Source organism: Paroedura picta, chromosome 5, assembly GCF_049243985.1.
Source record: "Paroedura picta isolate Pp20150507F chromosome 5, Ppicta_v3.0, whole genome shotgun sequence".
In the NCBI taxonomy this organism is placed as follows: domain Eukaryota; kingdom Metazoa; phylum Chordata; class Lepidosauria; order Squamata; family Gekkonidae; genus Paroedura; species Paroedura picta.
Genome location: NC_135373.1, coordinates 29,593,392 through 29,616,836, shown reverse-complemented (window position 1 = coordinate 29,616,836; position 23,445 = coordinate 29,593,392). Strand labels below are relative to the sequence as shown.

Here is a 23,445-nt window from a genome sequence, read left to right as displayed (position 1 = left end):
AGTTCACCCATCTAGTTTCCATGTCCGGGTCAGGATTCAAATCCAGCCCTCTTCTAACCCTGCAACTACGACACCATGCCGGCTCTTCCATCCTGCTATCTCCAAGGAGTCTACTCACCAGCACATCTCTGCCCTGCTCCAGAACAATGTGGGAACTGAAATACCCAAAACTCAGCCACATTTCCACTCGATAAAGAAAGGACACCCAGCGGTTCTGGAAATGCTTGTTGACACCCACAACCCGGAAGGAGAAGCCGGAAGAGGAAGGGTCGGTCTTTGATATCTCGTAGGCACAGTTGCCCTGGAAGTGTGCCACAGCCCCATCGAAGGTGAAGTAGTGAGGGTCTCCAGACACAGAGCAGGTGGCAAGCAGATCCCAGCAGCCCAGCTTTCCATCTTTCACAGCACACTGCTGGCCAGGGGGACAGATGGCTGGGAGGCAGCGGAAAGAGGAAGGCGCATCACAGCTGCACCTTTGTGTACAACCAGGGAGCCAGAGGAGGTCGCCGACCTGCCAGTGAAGACAGAGAGTTAGGAAAACCCATTGCAGACTTTCAGCACCTCATACATGTTTTTGAAAAACTCCTTTCTAGAGTGGACAATAAAGCAGACATCAAAAGGCGGGAACAGGTATGCCTGGCCTCAACCAGGGCCAGGGCTTTTCTGGTCCTGGACCCTACCTGGTGGAATGAGCTCCCAGGACAGATACAGGCCCTGCACAATTCTGCAGGGCCTGCAAGACCGATGTTCTCTGGCAAGCTTTTGGCCGGGGCCAATGACAAGAGGAACATCATCTGGGCCCCCTACTGCAAGATGCCCCAGACCACATTCCAGAGAATGTGAAAAACCTGGGATTGTTGGAGGCGGATGTTAAATCCAGGTTGTCCTTATTGGTTTCAATGACATTTTATATTTGTATGTAACTGTTTTAATTATTTGCATGTCCAGAAGGAAACTGACATACGCTACCCTGAGTTGGCTTGCTGGGAGGGCGTCATAAAAATGCAATAAATAAATACATGTGCATGTGCTGTATGATCTTTGCTGGCTGTCTTCCAGGGCACCCAGAAAGGCAAGGGTATAGGACTGCCAGGATCAGACCAAATGCATAGCTAGCCTCTATGTCAGTGGTCCGTCCAATCTGAACCCAGTCCTGAGAAGACCAAAAGCCAGGGAAGTAGAAATTCAATCACTCCCTGCCCTCTTCTTTCCACTTTACTAGGATTTTTGAAAATCTATCTGGATGACAAAAGAGCAGAGCACATTCTTGGCATGAAAACCTGATGGGAGTCACCATAGGTTGGTTGGGACTGGATAAATCTTTGCCCCACTATAGAAGAAGAAGAGTTGGTTCTTATATGCCACTTTTCTCTACCTGAAGGAGTCCCTGTGAGGGAGGGTGAGGCTGAGAGAGCCCTGATATTACTGAAGAAGAAGACTTGGTTCTTATATGCTGCTTTTCTCTACCTGAAGGAGTCTCAAAGTGGCTTACATTCGCCTTCCCTTTCCTCTCCCCACAACAGACTCCCTGTGAGGTGGGTGAGGCTGAGAGAGCCCTGATATTCCTGCTCAGTCAGAACAGCTTTATCAGTGCTGTGCTGAGCCCAAGGTCACCCAGCTGGTTGTATGTGGAGGAGTGCAGAATCAAACCCGTCTCGCCAGATTAGAAGTCTGCTCTAACTGCTAAACCAAGCTGTTGAACTGAGCAGCTAATAGGGTAGATCAGAATCTCCACATTTTAAACTAGAGTAGGGGGCAGGTTTCATTCTTATCCTCCCCTCCAATTTTTTTTTTCTTATGGAATGTATAAAAAGTAAGAATGACTCAGGCACTTCACCCTCGATGTCTCTGCATGAGTCACCGTTCTGAGCACAACTTCTTCCTTGGAACAGTGACTGACAGAGAGACACACCGGGCAGCTTCCTTCCTGTTGTGTGTCCGCATAAGAAATGAGTGACAATCTTCATCCTGCCAGGTTCAAAAACGGAAAACGTACTTCAGCTCAATTATTATTCATTGCACACTGTGTGCAGTGTCGGCACCACGCATAATGAACCGTAATCAGACCGAAGGGTATCAAGCGCGGAGAATCTTAAAATCAAAGAGGCTGTTGTGTGCACAAATTAATAGCAGTGTCGCATCCAGAGCTTGGTTTACTCACAGGGTAGTACCGCCCATCGTGTTCACAGCCACACTGCTCAGGGCGAACGCACTGGGCTCCATCCCACACATGCCCGTCATCACAGGCACAGCCTTCTGAGCACACGGGGCGGCAGAGATGTTTAAACGAGGTGCCCATGCAGTGGTCCTGGCAGGGGAGGCGGCAGAGCTCATAGTGGCTCTTTGGAGGGCAGGTGGCAGCTAGAAAGAAGCAGGGAGGGGGGAAGAGTAAGAGAAAATGTGTGTGATTGACATCCCTTGCAGCAATTATATATATTGGCATTCACTTCATTTATAAGACTCCAGTGGCACCTTTAAGATCAACAAAGATTTATTCAAGGCATGAGCTTTCGAGTTCAAGCACTCTTCCTCAAGAAGAGTGCTTGCACTCAAAAGCTCACGCCTTGAATAAATCTTTGTTGGTCTTAACGGTGCCACTGGACTCCGATTTTGTTTTATTGTGCTGCTTCAGACCAAAACGGCTACCCACTTGAATCTCTTCATTTATAAGGTTACGAGTTTTATAGGGATTTGTGCTACGTGAAGTGTGTAATCCGTCCTGAGTTTCCGAAGCCAGGCAAAATACAAATCCAAGAATTAGTAAATAGAGAAATAGTCCATCTTCTTTACTGAGAATCAACATGGATCTAGGGATGGCAACTTCCAGGTGGGACTTGGGGATCTCCTGGAGCTACAACTCCTCTTCAGACTACAGAGATCAGTTCTGCCGGAGAAAATGGATGCTTTGGAGTGTGGGGTTTATGGTATTATATCCTCTGAGATCCCTGTCCTTCCTGGGCTCCATCCCCAAATCTCCTGGAGTTCTCCAACCTGAAGTTGGCAACCCTATCCCACCATCTCCATTCTGTAAGCAGGTTGTGGTGGACAAAGTTGAAGCGAACTAAGTACAAATATTCCTGGGGCCTGAGATGGAGAGGCTATGGCCCAGTGGTAGAGCATTGGCTTGGCATGCAGAAGATCCCAAGTTCAGTCCCTGGCATTTCCAGCTGAAAAGGACCAAGCAGTAGGCAGAGAGATCCTTCTGCAGATAACCACCTGCAAAGGGCAAAATCAACAACTGCTCGTCCAAGTGCCTTCTCTATTGCTGCTCCTACCTTTTAAGAAGAAGAAAAGTTGGTTCTTATATGCCACTTTTCTCTACCCGAAGGAGGCTCAAAGTGGCTTATAGTCGCCTTCCCTTTCTTCTCCCCACAACAGACACCCTGTGAGGTGGGTGAGCCCTGATATTACTGCTTGGTCAGAACAGTTTTATCAGCACCGTGGCGAGCCCAAGGTCACCCAGCTGGCTGCATGTGGGGGAGTGCAGAATCAAACCCAGCATGCCAGATTAGAAGTCCGCACTCCTAACCACTGCACCAAACTGGCTCTCTATCTCAAACTGGCTTATATATATAGGACCTCCAGATGACAGCTTACAGAGCAGCTGCCCATCAGAGAAAGGTTTTGATAGCCCAGTGGTCTGACCTAGTATAAGGCAGCTGAATGTGCTCATTCATTGAGGGGAGAAGATGGGCAGAGAATCTGCTTGGTATGTAGAAGGTCACAGGTCTAAGCTCCGGCATGTCCTGTTAAAAGGAGTAAATAGCGGGTGACATGAAAGACCTCAGCCTGAGCTGCTGCTGCCAGTCTGAGCAGGCGATACTGCCCTTGATGGACCAAGTATCTGATCTGATTCAGTATAAAGCAGCTTCATGCTGCTGCTACAGGACGTGCTGAAGACCTCGGTTGCACAGGTAGGACTTACCACAGAAGAATTCCTTTCTCCAAGGCCAGAGGGTGACGTTGGCGCTCTGGCACACTGCTGCATATGTCTGAATAGACTGGCACAAGACACCAAAGTCCCCAGCAGAGATGTAGAGGTCAAACACGCAATCAGTTAAATAAGGTTCTGGGTCAATTTGGGAGTGGCAAGAAGCAAAGGGACCATCAGGGTCCTGGATGATCCAGCACCTGGATTTTGACTGGACGAGAAGTTCCCCTTCTACAATCTCAGGATACGTATAATTGAAGCCATCAGTGCTGCCCGGGTCTGTTTCCATCTTCCAGTCGGTAGCAAATGCCCAAGCCTCTTTTGTTGCTGACCCGTTTCGCATCGTAAAGTCGTCGTCAGCCACCCCGTTGAAGTTCCCACACATCCCGCACGTTTGGCCGTGGTATTTGGCAGAAAGGGTGACGAAGAGACTGTGGGTCGTATCGTAGCTCACAGTTAGACCAAAGTCGGTCTGTAACACTGTATAAAACCCGTGCTGATAAACAACAATTCCTCGGCTTTTAAAGGGGAGGATCGTGACCACATCTTCAACCTGTGTAGGTGAAAGAAACCAGGTTATAGGCAACATCCAGGTGGGGCACTGAGACCAATTCTGCACGGAGGCGTAGCACACGTGCCACCTGCTGCTTGCAAACACACTCAAAAGGCCAAAATTATGAGTCTCCCATCCACTCTTATTAGATATATTAGGTATACATCCAACATCTTGGCAACTTCTTGATTGTCAAGAAGTTGAATGATTAATATACATAATATGTCTAATAAGAGTGGATGAGAGACTCATTATTTTGGCCTTTTGATTTTGTTTTTGGCTTATTTATAACATTGGGAAATCAACGGTGCAGTTTCTTTGCACTGAGCTTGCAAACGCACAACAGGAAACCGTGCGTTTGCAACCTTCCTGATTGGAGACCCCTCCTGGGTTATCCCACTGCCTCATCATGGCTTTTTGCCTCCCGACGAGGTGGTGGAGAAGCAGGAAGCATGGACAACCTGAACTTCTCCCCTGCTCCTCGGGTTGTCAATCAACACAAGCCACCAATCCCTTCACATCAGTTGTTTTGGGGACTCATTCCGCCCCCCCAGTCCCAAAATTAATTTAAAAAAATAAACACTTCCATGTTGCTATGGGGAAATACCACAACAGTAAAACATTTATTTAAAAAAAAACTTGCACCTCCACATTGTTTCGGGATCATGCCATAACAATAAAACATTTCCTTAGATCTCTTTTTGGGATTCTAAGGTTCTCTATTTTCAGGGACATTCCTGATCGGCTGGCCATGGTAACTGGACCTCAATTGTGTGTTCACATTAACAATTTAAAACACAGAGCATGGGCGCCAAGCTAATAGGGAGAGGGTGCTGGATCACATGCTCCCCCCAATCCTGCTCATACCCCACCACCATAAAATGCAAATTGGAATGTGTTTTAGCTGCCCGATCCCAATATTACCGTGCACATGGAAGGAAACATTTTATTTGAAGTGAGGGCCCATTGCTTTGCGGTCCCGTAGCTATGTGGATCATGACATTAAAAAAAAACATTTCAAGCAGGAAATGGAGAGGGGTGGGCAGGTATGAGAGCAGGCAAAACACTACTGAGGCTGTCACGTGTTTCTTCCTCCAGACAGGCTTGCCCCTGTTTGCGCCTTGATTTGCAGTGCGATAAGAAGTGGGAAATCGTTTTTTGACAATTTCCCTCGTCTCAGAGCAAATCTGGAAAAAAAACCACTGGAGAGCTCTGGGGTGCTGCCAACGTCATGTGGAAGCAGCACTAAAACCCGCGAGCAATGAGAGGCTGTCCAAGGGCATATTCCTTGTGTGGAATCGGTCTGAGTTCTCCTGGGATTCCAACTGATCTTCAGAGTACAGAAATCCAGGGGAAATGGCAGCTTCATAAATTAGACACCAAGACATAGCTACCCCAGACTCCACCTTTCCCTAAGCTCTGGCCCCAAAGCTCCAGGAATTCAATCTGCTGCTCCTACCTTGGCTGTCCTCAGATGTCCTCTCTGAAAACCTATCTGGGTATCATTCACCAGCACCAGCACCTCTGATGTTACCGATAAAGAACTGTTTGGCAGCTTCTCATTCTTCACCTCAACCCTAAAGGATGGTAAAGTTCCTGATGTCTCACACAGTTCCACAAAGATGTATCTGGAGATGCCTGGAAAATCATAACGTCTCCCATCAAACGTGGTGTAGTGGCCAAACCCAGAGGCCTGGCAGATGGCATCCGACTTTGTATGACACCCGTACACCCCCTTCTGAATCCCACAATACTCTCCAGAGCCACACGAGGAGACGGTGACATCGACGGCCCTGGTGGATCCATTGCATCGGTACAATTTCTGGCAATGTTCTCCTTCCCAGAAGAAGGTTTCTCCAGGAAAGTAGTAGCGGCCACCGTAGCTGCAACCACACTGCTCCCGAGGCACACAGCTGGTGCTGCTGAGCACAAACCCGGGTTCACACTGGCACCCTTCTAAACAGGCAGGCTGGCAATTCGGGGGCCCATCTGGTTGGGCACAGGAGGCAGGGCAGGAAGATCCGCAGAGCACGTAACGGCTATTTGGCGGGCATGTATGTTCTACAAAAGAAGAAACCACATAATATATATTTCTTTAGTTGCCAGCAAAGAAAGATTTGAGAGTAAATATAGCAGGAGGATATGAATGTTGGAAATCACTAGTATGCCAGGGGTGATCAGACCACAGCCCTCCAGATGTATATGGACTACAATTCCCATGAGCCCCTACAAGGGTTCATGGAAATGGTCGTCTATGGACATCTGGAGAACCAAAGTTTGGCCACCCTGGTCTATGCTATAGAATCAATAGAAAACGTAGACCAGGTCCCTAATGTGACACCCTACCAACATCTTTTCTTGCGCTCGTCAAGTGTTGTAACAAAATGGGCAGGGCTAGGTGGGGACTGTCCGCAGAAGGGCTTATGATTGATGAGCAGATAACTGATTGGCTGTGTAGACTTTTAAGAAGCTGTTGCAGCAGCAGGTGCCATCAAAGAACAAGAGTCTTCACTGTGTGACTGAAGACAAGGTCCATGTGTACAAAGAAACACATTTAGACAATATATTTAAGTGGGTAGCCGTGTTGCTCTGAAGTAGCACGACAAAAATAGAGCCCAATAGCCCCTTTAAGACCAACAAAGTTTTATTCAAGGCATGAGCTTTCAAGTGCATGCACTCTTCCTCAGACTAAATTAACAACCATTGTAACTGGAGATATAAAACAACTGATTTGCCACAATTTGCTTTTGCTTTATATCTCCACAGTTATAATGGTTGTTCATTTAGCCTGAGGAAGAGTGCTTGTGCTTGAAAGCTCACATCTTGAATAAACCTTTGTTGGTCTTAAAGGTGTTATTGGACAATATTTTTATTTAGACAATATGTTCATTTAAAAAACCCATCCTATTAAAAAGAGCTTCAGCCTGAAACATTGAAGAGTCACTATTAGAGTTCTGCATGAGCTCACATATTGTGGTTGGCTCTGCCTACATTGGTGGCCATTTTGTGGCTGGCTCCACCTCCTGTGAAAGCCATGTTGTGGTTGCGCCCCCATCTTGAGTCAAAGCTCTAAAACTGTGCACAGCTTTGGACCCTGTTTGTGTAGCAAACTTACCCTCCCCAAATAGTTGAAAATCAATTTAAAACCAATAATTATATATTCTTAACCATCCTATACCACCTTCTGCAAAGATCTGCATAATACTGAAGACATAATGTATGCTTTCCTTGCAACATTTGAACCCCTTCCCCCCATTGGCTGCCTTGACCCTTGAAGGATGTTTTGAGGGTAAGCACAAATGGTCCATGATGCAGATCTGCAATTCTAAAAGCTCTGTCTGAGTAACAGATACTGTCCGTTCTCCACATCTGTGGCACTTGCTTTGTAAAAATAGAAGACGAGAATGAAAACTGTTCTTTTTTTAGTCAAAAAGGCTCACTTGTGCCAAATGTGGAACATTAGGAAGACAAAGATAGAAGACTCTTCACTTGTCCTAAAGAGGCATCCTGATCGTTTCAGAGGCCAGGCAATGGCTGTTCTCGGAACTGCCAAGCACGAAGCGGGACATGGCCACACCACAATGTCAGTTGAACAATACCCAGGGACGTGCTTAAGCTCTGGGTTAAAATAAGTAAAAATCTATGCCAAGGGAACTCGAATCCTGAAAGATCGGGCAAATGAACCAGTGCACATAACTTCTCGTATTTGGCATCCTTTGTTTGGCAGTCATTTGCTGCATTATGTTCTGCATTTTTCATCGTTATTTTGTATACTTCTTATGGCTTTGCCCTGACCTGGATGGCCAAGGCTAGTTAGGCCTTATTAGATCTCAGAAGCTAAGCAGGGTTAGGCCTGGTTAGTGCTTGGATGGGAGACTACTTCCCTTGGGTCCAGGGTTGCTGTGAGGAGGAAGGCAACTGAAAACCACCTATGAACATCTCTTCTTTTGAAAATCCTAAGGGGTAACCATACGTCAGGTGTAGCTTTAACAGTACTACCACTGATGGCTGTACAAGTCCCAGGACAGAGCTAACTGCTAAACAGAGCACTCAACTGCACTGTCTGACTGGCTGATACTAGTTCCCACCTAAAAAGATCATGTAATTGGTGCAGTGAAACAGATTCCCAGGAGTCAATACCAAACAGAAAAGTTAGTACATTGATCTTGACAGGCTCCAAATTTGCAAAGGGGCCATGGTTCAGTGGGAGAACATCTGCTTAGAAGGCAGAAGGTCCCAATTTCAATCCTGGGCATCTCTAGAGAAAGGGTCTGGCAGTACATAATGTGACAGACTTTTGCACAAGACCCTGGCAAGCTGCTGCCAGTCTGAGGAAACAGCACCGACTTTGATGGACCAAGGTCCATCAGAGTATGGCAAATTCACAGATTTGAGACAGACTTGGTATTCTGGAAGGTATATTCTGAGAGGAAGATCCAGGTGAGTGAGCATTCTAAGGCAGCTTCAGTTATTCATGGTGTTATTTTAATTCACGGTGTTATTTTAATTCAGTTATTTTAACCACACAGATACAATACACGCTTGAAGATCCAATTCTAGATTGCTTCGGCAGCACGTACACCAAAATTGGAACGATATAGAGAAGATTAGCATGGCCCCTGCACAACGTTGACACGCAAGGATCCCCAGCTTTATCATATTATCTAGGACAGCTGTTCCCATCCTTTTTGGTCTGGTGACCCACAAGTCCCAATTGACTGGACGGTGACCCATCCAAGGCTGGCCCAAGGCTTTAGGCAAACTATGGCTCCCATTTCAGCATCCCACTATCTACAGCAGCCAACCAGATCTTTTGGAGAAACCAAAACACATTGCACAAAGGGCGCAGCTGCCCCCATTATGAATCCCAAGCAATGAAAGGCACCTTTGCATGGATAGGCTCCATGCCAACTCTTGGCCACTCTCTCCTTCTCCATGAGTCCCTCTAATCCTTGCTAAGATTCAAAGAAACTTGTACTAGGAGCCACCAAGATACTTTTCACTTGATTAATGAGGACATGCAGGAAAAAATACCAACTGACGTATAACATGGAAGACACCAGTCCCCGGTTGATGACCTAGCTTTCCAAAATCCAAGGTTATGGCCTTGCTTTCCAAAGGAAAACAATGGGAAGGATAGGGGAAGGCACTGCAGAGGGCTGGCTCATGACCCTCTTTTGAGTCCTGACCCACAGGTTTAGAAACACTGGTCTAGGCCCTCACTAACGCCTTTAGCTGCTAAGATTTCAGCAGGAATTTCCTGCAGACTTTCAGAGAGATGATTTTGCCACCATGATGGATAGAAACTACAATCCCAGGAAATGCATCCCTTGAACTGTCACATCCCACTGTTTTTCTTCAGTTACCCTTTGCTAGGCCAAGGGATTTGAATCCACCATCAAGAATAGCCTACCGCATCCGGTGATCTCTCTCCAGGGTTGGATGTTAACACCGTTGGCCTGGCACTGCTGCGAGAAACTGGTCAGGAGCTCGCAGAGTGTGTTTCTACTGCCATGCACTGCGCATATGTCCCTTGCACAGTTCTCTGCATGAACCTGAACATTCATGGAGCTGCGGCAGTCTTTGAATGGTCCAGCCCCATCACTAATGACTCCACAGTCATGCCCAGAGCTGTGCCAAGCATGATCCGTGTCGTTACACGAGGCAGGAGGTCCAGTGGCCATGCAGTGGAAAGGGGAGAGGGGATCCTTCCAGCTGGCTCCAAAAGAGACTGCATCCTGAACCACGAAGCCATTGAGGGTCCTGAAATCATTGTCACGGTCACCATTGAAGTCTCCCCCAAGGCCACACAGGGAGCCAGAATAGGACTCTGGAATGGAAACGGACACATAGCTCTCCCACCCATAGGAAACAGAGAGGCCAAAATCGGTCCGGATGATGACGATGGATCCAGTGTGAAAGGCATAGATTTTGCCTGATGCAAAAAGGAAGGGTAAGTTGACCAAAACGTTGTTCACCTGGGTGGGGGGGAAATGGAGAAGAGAAATTTCTTTTATATGCAATAGCCAACAGAGTTTCAGTTCAGAAATGTTCTAAAACTATGGTTCTCAACCTGGAGGTCGGGACCCCTTTGGGGTTGAATGACCCTTTCAGAGGTCTCGCAGCCCGGCAAGCAGCTTGGCCGGGGAGGGGGGTGCTGTCCACACAACAGCCTTGAAGGGTAGATCGAGCGTTTGTCTGGAGCAGCGGAAAAGAGTAAGATTGGCATGGTGGGACAAGAAGCAGAACTGAACTGAGAAACCCCAGGAAAAAAACAATTTATAGACAATCATGAACCATGGATCTTCACGCCATTGGTCAGTTTCGGTTTAATTTCTGTGAAAAAACCCTGGCATGGTTGTATGGTTGGGGGTCAACACAACATGAGGAACTATGTTAAAAGGTCGCGGCATTAGGAAGGTTGAGAACCACTGTTCTAAAACAAAGAACTATGTTTAATAAGAAGGGACTTTCTTGCATGTTCTTCAGTGAAATGCCTGCCATTAATCTACATCCCCTTACAGTCAACCTTACTGTGAAGGTTTCCTGGTATACCAAATCAGATCATTGGTCCATCAAGGTCAGCATTGTCTACCTGGAGTGGCAGCAGCTCTCCAGAGTCTAAGAGGAGCTCTTTCCCATCACATCCTACTTGGTCCTTTTAACTGGAGATGCCAGGGATTGAACAGTCCGGGACCTTCTGCATCCAAAGCAGGTGCTCTACGGCCTCTCCTAAGGAGAGTTACGCCCATCCTGAGTCCATTGAAGCTGATGGGCTTAGAAGGATGCAACTTTCCTTAGGATGGTACTGCAAGATATTCTAATATTCCTTCAGCGAATGAGAACAGCTCCTCTTGGAATATCAATGGGCTAAAATTAAATCAAAACAGTTTTTTGGCTAAACGTTAGGAAGATTGTATGTTCCTCGGGAAGTGTTCAGCTTTCCTTCTTTGGAGGTTTTTAAGCAGAGTGCTCGGTTTTTGTAACCCAATCACCACTTCGGGTCAGGAAGGAATTTTCCTCGAGACCAGATTGGGCCAGGGATCCTATTTTTTTTTTTTTTTGCCCCTTCCTCTGATCACTGGAGAAGTGGAGGAGTTGGTTCTTATATGCCGCTTTTCTCTACCAGAAGTCTCAAAGCAGCTTACAATCACTTTCCCTTTCCTCTCCCCACAGCAGATACTCTGTGAGGAAGGTGAAGCTGAGAGAGCCCTGGTATTACTGCTCAGTCAGAACAGCTTTTTCAGTGCTGTGGTGACCACAAGGTCACCCAGCTGGCTGCATGTGGGGGAGGAGTGGGGAATCAAACCTGGCTCACCAGTTTAGAAGTCCGCGCTCCTAACCACTACCCCAAGCTGGCTCTCTACACCAAGCAGGGGAGTAGTAGCTGTGAATTTCCCACATTGCACAGAGGTTGGACTAGAACATCCCTGGAGATCTCTTCTAGATCTGTTCCATGGTTCATACCCAGTTTGGACACAGAGGAAGAACTGAGTCACCAAAAACATGCAGCATTCTTACCTGGATTTTTCCATCCTGTCCTGCGGTTATTGTGATCTGTTGCCCGTAGACCTCCAGCTCCACCATCCTCACCCGAGCCACTGAGATGGAGCCTCTGTGTTCATTCCGTGCTTTGACAATAAAACTTGGTAACTTGCCCAGTGGGCCACAGTACCTTGACAAGGTATACGTACAATCGCCTGGATAATCGAAGGTGGCGCCATCAAATGTGACATAATGTGCGTGAACATAGACCCACATGTTGCCATATTTCATGGGGTAACAGCCATGCACGCCATCCACCACCTTGCATATCTCCAGAGCCCCACAGGTGTGGGGTTGGCATTCTACGGGGAGAGCAGGATGTCGACAGTAGCATTTCTTGTCGCAGGTGTTCATCGGGATCACTTCGCCTCCCAGTGGGTAATAGCGTCCGTTCACTGTGCAGCCACACCTGGCCAGTGGGACGCAGACGCCAGAGTCCAGGACATACCCTTCACGGCAGAAGCAGCCGGCAACGCATGGCTTTGTACACTCAGTGGGGGCCCTGAGGTTGTCACAAGTAGCTGGGCAGGCTGTGCCACAGAAGTCATAGTAGTTGTTGGCTGGGCAAGTGAAACCTGAACAACAACAAAAAGGGACCGATGCTGGGAGACCATTGACCAAACGAGAAGGGAGGTACACAGTGTAACTGAGTCAGACAGAAAAGCAAAACGCAACATTATGTTGGGCAAAATAAAATCCACGCCATTAGGATCTGTAACATGAACATAACGACCACACAATTATATATTAACCAGGTTGGTGATCCTGAGCCCATGGGAAGTTTGCTTGGCCTCAACCAGGGCCAGGACCTGCATACCTCTGCTGCTTGTTCCCCTTAGAGCTAGCTCTAAATAGGTTGGGGAATCCACTTTATGCGATTCCCCAACTCATGCTTTAAAATGTAGGATGTAGCCAGCTGGTTACTGCCTGACGCTGGATGTGGGCGATGTCATGCAGAGTGGCTGGAATATGACACCTACACTAGGTAAGCATTTCACTATATTTATCGCATGCGGAAAAACCCCTAGATTTGAGTCCAGGAGCCTCTTAGAGACCACAAAAACTGGGGGAGGTACAAGCTTTTGAGCATCAGAGTTCCCCATCTGATGAAGGGAGCTTTGACTCTTGAAAGATAATATCCCCCCCTCCAATTTTGTTGGTCTCTACAGTCCCAGTGAACATGAAAGCACTTCTTTCTGCCAGCATCACAAAGGAGAGAAGGGGCCTGGTGTGCTATATGGCTCACAGCTAAGATGTGACTGTTGTTGAAATCTGGGCTTGCAAATGGCGTGGATCTAATCTGCTCGGCTAATTCATCCCCTGTTCCCTGGGCAGCAAACGCTCATTGGAACAAAAAGTTCTCGATTTCCCTGAATGTGCCATTTGGGAAATTATGCAGAACACCGGCCGGGTGGAAATGATGTTGGGTCGTGCAAGAGCCATCAGCAGCAGGTTTTAGCTCATGTGACATCCTGCTCCGTTCCTGCCCCTCTCTGCTCTTCCTGAAGGCACCGTCGGCAGTCTCTTCTGCCCAGCAACTGCCTGGGAATATGGGAGGTGCGTTGTGTGTGTGTGTGTGTGTGTGTGCGTGCAAAAAATACTAAACTTGCAATGGTTAGTCATGGGAGATGATTGTCCAATCCTGTCTTGGAATGTCCAGCTTGTTTCTTAACACCAGAACGATCTTCTCCCAAAGAAGAGCCATGAAAGGGCATGAACGTAGCATAGAGAAACTAGCCCTCCCGATGGCAACTGCAGTTCCCCTGAAATTACATCTTAATTCCAGACTACAGAAATGAGTTTCCCTGGAAAAAAGGGATGCTTTGGAGGGTGGACTTGATGGCATTGGACCCTGATGAGGCCCCTCCCCTCTCTACCCCCCCTCCCTAGAATCATAGAATCATAGAGTTGGAAGGGACCTCCTGGGTCATCTAGTCCAACCCCCTGCACTATGCAGGACACTCCCAACCCTATCGCTCATCCACTGTCACCTGCTACCCCCTTGAACCTTGACAGAATCAGCATCTCCGTCAGTTGGCTATCCAATGTCCAAAGATGGAGAACCCACCACCTCCTGAGGAAGCCTGTTCCACTGAGAAACCACTCTGACTGTCAGGAACTTCTTCCAGATGTTTAGATGGAATTTCTCTTGAATTAATTCCATCCCATTGGTTCTGGTCCTTCCCTCTGGGGCAAGAGAGAACAACTATGCTCCATCCTCTATATGGCACCCATTTAAATATTTGAAGATGGTCATCAGATCCCCTCTCAGTCGTCTCCTCTCTAGGCTAAACAGACCAAGCTCCCCCAACCTTTCTTCATACGTCTTGGTCTCCAAACCCCTCACTGTCTTTGTTGCCCTCCTCTGAACACATTCTAGTTTGTCTACATCCCTGTTCAATTGGGGTGACCAAAACTGAACATAGTACTCCAAGTGAGGCTGAACCAGAGCAGAGTAAAGCGGTGCCATCACCTCCCGTGATCTGGACACGATACTCCGTTTGATACAGCCCAAAATCCCATTTGCCTTTTTAGCCACTAAGTCACACTGCTGACTCATGTTCAATGTATGGTCTACTAAGACTCCTAGATCCTTTTCACACATGCTACTGCCAAGACAAGTCTCCCCCATCCTGTATTGTTATAGATGGATTCTCCAACCCAAATGCAGAACTTTACATTTGTCCCTATTGAACTTCATTTTTTTTCAGTTTAGCCCACTTCTCGAGCTTATCAAGATCATCCTGTATTCTTATTCGGTCTTCTGTTGTGTTTGCAACCCCTCCCAGTTTAGTATCGTCTGCAAATTTAATAAGTACCCCCTCTAATCCCTATCCCCCCTATCCCCCCTATCCCCCAAATCTTCCGGTGTTTCCCAACCCAGAGCTGACAATCCTAGCTCCAGATGGCGAAGATCAGGCCCCTCCGGGGAGTGGGGGGGGGGGAATAGCTGTTTCAGAGAGAGGATTCTATGGCATGGAATTCACTTTCCAAAATTCACACTCTCGAGCCTCCACTGCCAAATCTCCAGGAAATATCCAACCCAGAATTGGCAGAATGTAGCCTTGAAGTCCTGTGTTCTGACCTGCAGATTAATCCATCATACCCAGGACCTGAAAAGGTTTTCTTCTCCTCTCTCTCTCTGTTCCACTGCTGCCACCACCTGGCCTTTGCAGGGACTGCCCACAGAGAGGGTCAGGAGTCACTCCCAGCATCTTTCCCCAGTTCTGAGCCTCACCTCTGGGTCTTCACCTATCCAACTTCTCCCATGATGATTGCCAGGTGACCAAGCTAAGTTCCCCTGAAGAAAATGGCTGCTTTGGAGGGTGGACTCTAAGGCATTATAAACTGCTGGAAATCCCTTGCCTTCCCAAACTCCACTCTCCCGAAACTCCCCACCCATAATATCCAGGTAATATCCAAACTCCACTCTCCCCAAAACTCCCCACCCATAATATCCAGGTAATATCCAAACTCCACTCTCCCCAAAACTCCCCACCCATAATATCCAAGTATTTCTGAACCCAAAGCTGGCAGCCCTATCATAGGAATGGCTTAGTGTCTTGTGCTCAACTAGAGGAGTAGCCAGAAGCCAACTGACTGCCCTTCCCCTTCCTCATGATGCTCCATTTAAAAAACAGAGTATCTATGTGGGGATGTATATGGTCGAGAGAACCACTACCAGCATCAAAGGTCACAAATACTTCTGCAGTCAGTGTTGTCTACAGTAGCGATCCCCAACCTGTGGGCCGTGGACAACATGTGGTCCGTCGACTATTTAGAGGTGGGCCGCGAAGGATGCCTCCCCCCCCCGGCCCTTTACTTCATCCCCCCCGGCCTTTTACAGCACACTTCGGGTGTCATTGTCTCCCATCACTCGTTGCAGAGAAACAAGCTCAGGGTTCCCATTGATTTGTCATCGTCATGAGTTAAAATTTCCATGAAAATAAAATGTTCCTTATGTTCATTGTTGTGGCGTGTCTGTATCGTATTTTGAAGGGATGTTTAAACATTACCATAGCGATCAGAGAGCGTTAGGGCAGTGGTTGAGAGTAGAGGAGTAAACTACCCCCCCCCCCACCGGGCCTCAGTAAAATTGTCAAGCGTTGAGTGGTCCCCGGTGATAAAAAGATTGGGGACCACTGGTCTACAGGGCAGAGTATTGCAAGACACAAGTCAGCCGGCAGGTATTTCAGAAGGAAAATGAAGACCACCTTTATTAGCTTACCACATCCCATCGCCCTCCGCCATTTTGGCATCGTCACGCCAACGATGGTGCACATCTCGTCATAGGCTTCAATGGCGGCGCACAGCATGCGGTTGCTCAGGCCGTACTGGCAGAGGTCATAAACACAGGACTTGTAGTAGGGATCCGGGCTGGCATACCAATGGCACCCAGAAAAGGGCCCAGAGCTTTTGAGGAGGACGGCACACATTCGCTCATACTCTTGTTGCTTTGGACAAGGGATGAGGTCCCCGGCATCAGGCCTACATCTGAAGAAATTGGAAAATTAGATGGTGAGTGGATATTTCCCATGGCGAGACAGGTAGGCTTAGGGCTTCCAACTTCCAGGTGGCACCTAGAGATCTCCAGCTATAACAGTTGATCCCCAGATGACCGAGATAAGTTGCCCTGGAGAAAATGGCTGTTATGCAGGGTGGATTCTATGGGATTACATTTTTCTGAGGTCCTTTCCCACCCCAAGCCCTACTCTCCCCAAGCTCCACACCCCAAAAACTCCTGGTTTTTCAGAAACCAAAATTGGTAACTCTACTTAGGACGCAACAAACAAGGCCAGTCCAAGAAATTTTGATGCCTTAGGACAGTGGTCCCAAACCCCCAGTTCGGAGACCGGTACCAGTCCGTGGATAAGTCGGTACCGGGCTGCGGCTCCTCCTCATGCTCCTCTCCGGCTGCTGGCTCGGGGGCTGCCCTGCCACTCTGCACCTTTGGTGTCCTCCAGTGGCCGCCAGGGCTGGGACTCCCCCTCAGCATGGCACTGCGTGGCACTGCACAGCTCCTGCTGCCATAGCCCCCCAGTGGGGGGCAGGAAATGAGGGGCGCCGGCAGGAAAGCAAGTGGAGCAGGGGCTCAGGCAGCAGCGACCTCCCTTGGCATAAGACTCCCCCCCTGGGCCTCAGTAAAATTGTCAAACGTTGACCGGTCCCTGGTGATAAAAAGGTTTAGGACCACTGGCTTAGGAGACCTAGGTTTGAAACCCACACTCTGCTACATAAGCTTGCTGTGCAGATATAAATGGAGAATGAGGTAAGCTGTTTTGGGTCCCCATTGGGGAGAAAGGAAGCAAATAATAAGTCAATCAATTAGTAAATTTAAGCCTCCAAAGATTACAGAGGAACTTTATAAATAAGTTGCTCCCGACAAAGATAATTTTACATCTTTCTAAGCTTGGAGTGCATCCAAATAATTCAAATATTGATATTTAAAATATTAAAGTTTATTAAGAACTGGAATTAAAAGACTTGACAACTTGGTGTAGTGGTTAGGAGCACTGACTTCTAATCTCGTGAGCCGGGTTTGATTCCCCGCTCCTCCCCCACATGCAACCAGCTGGGTGACCTTGGGCTCACCACAGCACTGTTAGAGCTGTTCTGACTGATCAGTAATGTCAGGGCTCTATCAACCTCACCCACCTCACAGGGGTTCTGTTGTGGGGAGAGGAAAGGGAAGGTGACTGTAAGCCGCTTTGAGACTCCTGGTAGAGAAAAGTGGCATATAAGAACCAACTACTATTACTACTACTTCTCTTCCTCGTCCCCCTGATACCCACCAAGTATTTTTAGAGAGTGGGCAAGGCCCACTGGAACATTTGCCCAGCAAGACTTCTGATTGGCCACTGGAAATTTGGCCTGTGCAGCTTCCAACAACAGTGCTCTGGTGGCAGCTGCCACCACCAGTCTCTTTATGTCCCAAAGTATGCTATGGAAACCATTTGTGGCTGGCTCCTCCCTCCCTCAGAAGCCATTTTGTGGCTGGCTCCTCCCTCCCTCAGAAGCCATTTTGTGGCAGCCATTTTATCACTGCACCAACCACACTGTCAGCATTCCGAAGGTGCCCACGGGCTTAACAAGCCTTGGAACCCCCGTCTTTCCTCACTCGGCCAAATGTGGAAACAAAAAATGTTCAGGAGGCCATTATAATTTGAGAAATGGATTTCTTTTCTTTTTAAAATTAATAGCAAGAACTACAAAACAGGCAATCAACCTGTAACATTATATACAGAGCAAACAGCAATATTTTTAAAAGGTAATAAGGCTGAAGCTTTAATGTCTATTAAGATTTGTAAGTGGTTTCATTGTGCTGTCTACCATGCATATTATCCTGTATTAATCCACTGTTTTCAAATGTTGGTAATCCAATTTCTCTGCATTGTTGATCGTATTAGTAAACTGTGATTCCACTGCTTCCCTCCCTTAAATCCACTTTGAGTGTCTTGGCAAGAAAGGCAGACTATCAATGAAGTAAATAAAACACGTTCTATGAAAACCTTGGGAACACCGAAATCAAATATTCTTGAATATCGGTCTCAAATTATCCAAGCATTTAGAGACTGTTGAAATTCACAGAGGAGTACTGTGAAAAGAATATCTTTGTGTGCATCAATTAAACGGTCTGGTGACTTTTAAGCCAAAACCAAACAAAGCACCTGAATCTCCCAATTAGAAGGTCAAAGGGCAGGATGTCAGCATGAGTAGAGGGCAAAGTGGAGAGATTTACAGGACTGAAGAAGCACAATGTCCAGTGGCACCTTTAAGACCAACAACGATTTATTCAAGGCGTGAGCTTTCGAGTGCAAGCACTCTTCCCCAGACTATGAACCTCCATCATGACAGTGGGAATATAAAGCAAAAGTTGATTCTGTTAAATGAGTAAACTGTGTCACAACATCCAAATACAGCCATATGATAATTATTTGCTAAAACAGCCAATCAGTCCCCTCGAATTCAGTTGTAGTTCACAAAAACACAGGAGAGAAAAAAAACTGTCTATGTCAGTGATTAATGGCTTTCACTTTACTATTTGTTGCTGGTCCCATTTGAGAAAGGAATGGATAGATGGGTAATTGGGGAGGGCGTCCTGTTTCCTGCTGGTGCTTTACAGGCCAACAGGGAGGAAATGATGGAGGAGTGCTGATATGCAGCATCACTTCCAGGTCAAAACTGGAAGTGATGTCTTTGCACCTTTCTATAATTTTGCCCTGAACTCTATGGTTTAACCATGGTATTTGGGGTGCATCCTAGAGCACTGAGGTGAAAAAGGAAGGAAGAAAGGAAAAAAGGAATCATACCCCACTGGTATTGAGTCAGATATCCAAGCATTTCCAAAGTCTGTGTCATTCAGAGCTTTCACTCCGCTGGGCAGGACTAGATCGTCTGTAGGATCACCGTTGAAATTTCCACACATCCCACAAAGCTGATTCTGATACTCTGGGCCCACACGTATGAACACGCTGCTTGCACCGTTGAACTGGACCTCCACACTGGCATTTATCCTCACGGTCCACATGTTCCTCAGCCTGAAGATCTCAGCCATGGTTCCAATCTGGGCTGGTAAGCGGGTCTTCCTGCCGTTGACCTGAGCAACAGCATCAACAAGAACAAAATAAATGCCCTTTCTTCAGGACTATATTTGTTTGTATCTCAGGTTGTGAAACTGGTCTATCACCAACACGGTTTCCCTTAGCTTATATAAACCTGGCTCCCTGGTTGCTTCAGACAACTGTATTTTACCCACAACCAGTCCAGCTGGTAGAACCCTAAGAACTTCTGTTTTCACAACCAACTCTTGAGAAGAAAGCAGGTAAGTCATTCATCTAAACAAGGGGTAGTCAAACTGCGGCCCTCCAGATGTCCATGGACTACAATTCCCAGAAGCCCCTGCCAGCATTTGCTGGCAGGGGCTTCTGGGAATTGTAGTCCATGGACATCTGGAGGGCCGCAGTTTGACTACCCCTGATCTAAACCCTGAGGACTACCTACCTGTAAAGAGCCTGCTTTTTAACCTATCCATTTTCTTTAATTAACAGCACATATCACTAAAAATGCCATATTGACTCCTTTTTGAAGTACAAAATGGTGAAATAGTAACCGTTATTTCATCCTCTGTTACATTTCAGCCCTCTCAACTAGATCCAGGCTACAATAATTGACCTCTCTCAGTGCTCTGATCTTGAGACATGTTCTCAAATCTTGATATGGGCTATTTGTCCCCTCCCAGATTCCAGCAGATTCCTCTCTTATGCTTTTTACTCTCTAATAGGGAGAAGAGTTGAAGAGGTTAGATCTTTCCCCCCTTGGTTCTTTATAGATAAGGATGTTAAAGGATTGAAATGGCTTTTGAGGAACATCATGTTGGAAAAACATTAAATGGCTCTTGTTTCCTTTTTGTACCCTAGTATTCCCCCCCCCCATCCCCTACTGTTCCTATCTCAGCTTGCAATAGTCTGGAAATTTTTCCCAATGAAATGTGATCAACAAAAATCTCAATCTAACCATTCAGCAGGATCAACTCACGTGGACTGCATTGCCTCTCTCTAGGACAATATGGGAGCTCAGATGGGACATACGAAGCCAGATTTCCACCCGGTAGACAAAGGACACTCGCGGGTTCCTGAAATGTCTGTTTCCAGTCACTACCTGGAAGGAGAAATCCTGGGAGGGATTACAGATGTGGGATGCCTTATAGTCACAGGTACCCTGAAAATGGACCACGGCACCATCAAATGTGAAGTAGTGTGGATCCCCCGTTATGACGCAGGTGGTCAGCGGACTGTGGCAGCCCAACCGTCCGTCTTTCAGGAGGCATTTCTGGTCCACTTTGCATCTGTCACGGAAGCAATGGAAGATCCCGTCGGAGCCACAGCTGCATTTCTTGGTACAGTCTGGGAGCCAGATATGCTCCCCAACCTGTCCAGGTAAGACAAAGGAAAGATGGCCATCAACACGACAAGTTATTCATTCAAGGCAAGCCAAGGATCACTGGCACCCCAAAATTCCTGCCCAGTTCTTGGATGACCAGAGTCTTTCCCTGCTCTGATCCCTTCTCTGACTCCTAGTTGGCCTGCAGAAATCCTCAAGGGGAGATGGGGTAAACGTATGGAGCAGAAGTCTATCCGTGGCTCTTAGACACAATGTATAGTTGGGATACTTGGTCTGTGGCAGTGATTCTCTGTCTCCTTGGTGCTTGGGGGGCAACAATGGGAGGGCTTCTGAAGTTCTGGTCCCACTAGTGGACCTCCTGATGGCACCTGGGTTTTGGCCACTGTCTGACACAGAGTGTTGGACTGGATGGGCCATTGGCCTGATCCAACGTGGCTTCCCTTATGTTGTATTATGTTCTTAAGATTCAGAGTCCTTTTTTTACTAGGGGGTGGCATCCCCCCTTGCCTGCTCAACTCTTTCCTTCATACAGGATGAACACAGCTGGTTCCAGTTTTTGGAAGGCTCTGGGCAGAGAGTTCCCAGGGCTCCCTTCCCATTCACACACCCACACGCCCCATTACCTGCCTGTGTCTCCTTCCACTGCCCTGTTCACAAGCCCTTCCATGGCCCATGCTCACAGCCATCCGCACTGCCCATGCCCCTTTCCTGGGTGGCTCTGGAAAATGTCTACAGCTGGACACATGACTGGTGAAGCATTTATAAATAAACAGGCAGGGAAAAGACATGTGGGGGAAGGGACTCAGCAGCAGTGGGCCCTGTCCGAAGCCCCAGGCCCTGGCATTGCCCCACCAGAGGGTATGCTGATGCCAGCCCTGAACATGAATCTCTGGGGTTACCTGTCTATGTATCTCAATGTCATGAAACCAGAGAGGTTCTGATTTGGGTTTTGATTCATGATAGAAATGGATAAGAATTTTGGCTTGGCCAGCTACGACTGGGGAACCAGATCACCTTGTAGTAGCGTCCCTCATGCTCACAGCCACACTTCTCCTGAAGGACACACTCGTTGCCACTCCGGAAGAACTTCTTATCACAGGAACATCCTTCGGAGCACACGGGCCCACTGAAGTTCTGCAGCCAAGTCCCCAAACAGAGGCCGTGCTCTGGCTTGCTACAGAGTTCATAGTGACTGTGGGCTGGACAAGGGAGAGCTAGAAGGAGAGGAAGAAAATGGGTTGGAGCCAACCAGCTTTTCTGTTTTGAAGAAGAAGAAGAAGAAGAAGAAGAAGAAGAAGAAGAAGAAGAAGAAGAAGAAGAAGAAGGAAGAAGGAAGAAGAAGAAGAAGAAGAAGAAGAAGAAGAAGAAGTGTTGGTTCTTACATGCCGCTTTTCCCTACCCGAAGGAGTCTCAAAGCGGCTTACAGTCGCCTTCCCTTTCCTCTCCCCACAACAGACACCCTGTGAGGTGGGTGAGGCTGAGAGAGCCCTGATATCACTGCTCCATCAGAACAGTTTTACCAGTGCCGTGGCGAGCCCAAGGTCACCCAGCTGGTTGCATGTGGGGGAGTGCAGAATCGAGCCTGGCATGCCAGATTAGAAGTCTGCACTCCTAACCACTACACCAAACTGGCTCTTTTTGACCATTAAAAGTCTACTCTGGGGATCATCAGACCTGCATGGGCAGAAGCCATGGAGCTGTCATGCCAGCAGGGGAGAAGTGGATGAGACTAAGCAAAAGAGTGGCTGGAATCCAACCCCAAGAGTTGTTCTTCTGTACTTTGCACAGAGACTGTTGAAGAATATGTTCGATAGAACACTTTGTGGCAAACATCCTGTTATGAACAGGATACGCTTGAGCCCAGGCTGGCCTGGTCTTATCAGATCAAGGAAGCTCAGCAGGGTCAGCCCTGGTTATTATTTGGGTGGGACTCCAGGGTTGTGATAACTGAGGTTGGGGGCCTCCCCAGAGAAATCCCCGCCTGCAAACAGGCTGCCTTTCCTGGGACCCAATGTACCGACACCCACTGAGGGTGGCAACGGAGCGGCCAGCTGCCTCAGGCTGTGAGTCCCTCGGCTGTTGCCTGACCTCAGGATGGTGGGATGGGACTGGCGGTCTTTGGGGGGGGCAGTATACACTGACACCCATCCCAGAGGGAAGGCCACAGGGGTTCATGATGGGTGGCCGTCAGGTGTTGCACCACTGTGAGCAGCTGCCGCACCCAGCCCCAGGTCTTTGCACATTGCCAAGCCATCCTCCACCCTATAGAGCAGGTGACCATTATTGAAAACCTTGCAGGGTTGCCCTAAGTCAGCTATGACTTGACAGTGAAAAAATAATACGAAAAAGGGGGAGGGAAGACTGAGATCCAATACCTGAAAAGTTGCTTTCATTTTAGTGTGTGTGCTGAAGGCGTAATGGATGTCACAGGGACTAAACCTAGAACTTTGGGTATATGAAGGAGATGTTCTGCCCCTGAGTCACACAGCCCTTTCCCTGGATAGGAAGTCTATTC

The 23,445-nt window shown here is 47.7% G+C and overlaps 1 protein-coding gene and 1 non-coding gene across 2 annotated transcripts in view; one reads left to right on the top strand and one right to left on the bottom strand.

Annotated features, from left to right (window-relative positions):
- Positions 1-23,173, bottom strand: part of LOC143838862 (IgGFc-binding protein-like) — a 45,841-nt gene extending 22,668 nt beyond the window's left edge. Inside the window, exons 1-11 of the mRNA XM_077340774.1 lie at positions 23,152-23,173; positions 21,945-22,144; positions 20,565-20,957; positions 19,340-19,626; positions 16,258-16,523; positions 12,006-12,604; positions 9,898-10,462; positions 5,944-6,545; positions 3,926-4,484; positions 2,162-2,361; positions 119-511 (exon numbers count right to left, since the gene is read on the bottom strand). Coding sequence (XP_077196889.1) covers positions 119-511; positions 2,162-2,361; positions 3,926-4,484; positions 5,944-6,545; positions 9,898-10,462; positions 12,006-12,604; positions 16,258-16,523; positions 19,340-19,626; positions 20,565-20,957; positions 21,945-22,144; positions 23,152-23,173 — 4,086 coding nt within the window. The remainder of the gene's footprint in view (positions 1-118; positions 512-2,161; positions 2,362-3,925; positions 4,485-5,943; positions 6,546-9,897; positions 10,463-12,005; positions 12,605-16,257; positions 16,524-19,339; positions 19,627-20,564; positions 20,958-21,944; positions 22,145-23,151) is intronic.
- Positions 9,046-9,149, top strand: LOC143839196 (U6 spliceosomal RNA). Its single transcript, XR_013231651.1, has one exon. It is a non-coding gene; the product is annotated as a U6 spliceosomal RNA (small nuclear RNA).
- Positions 23,174-23,445: the final 272 nt, after the last annotated feature.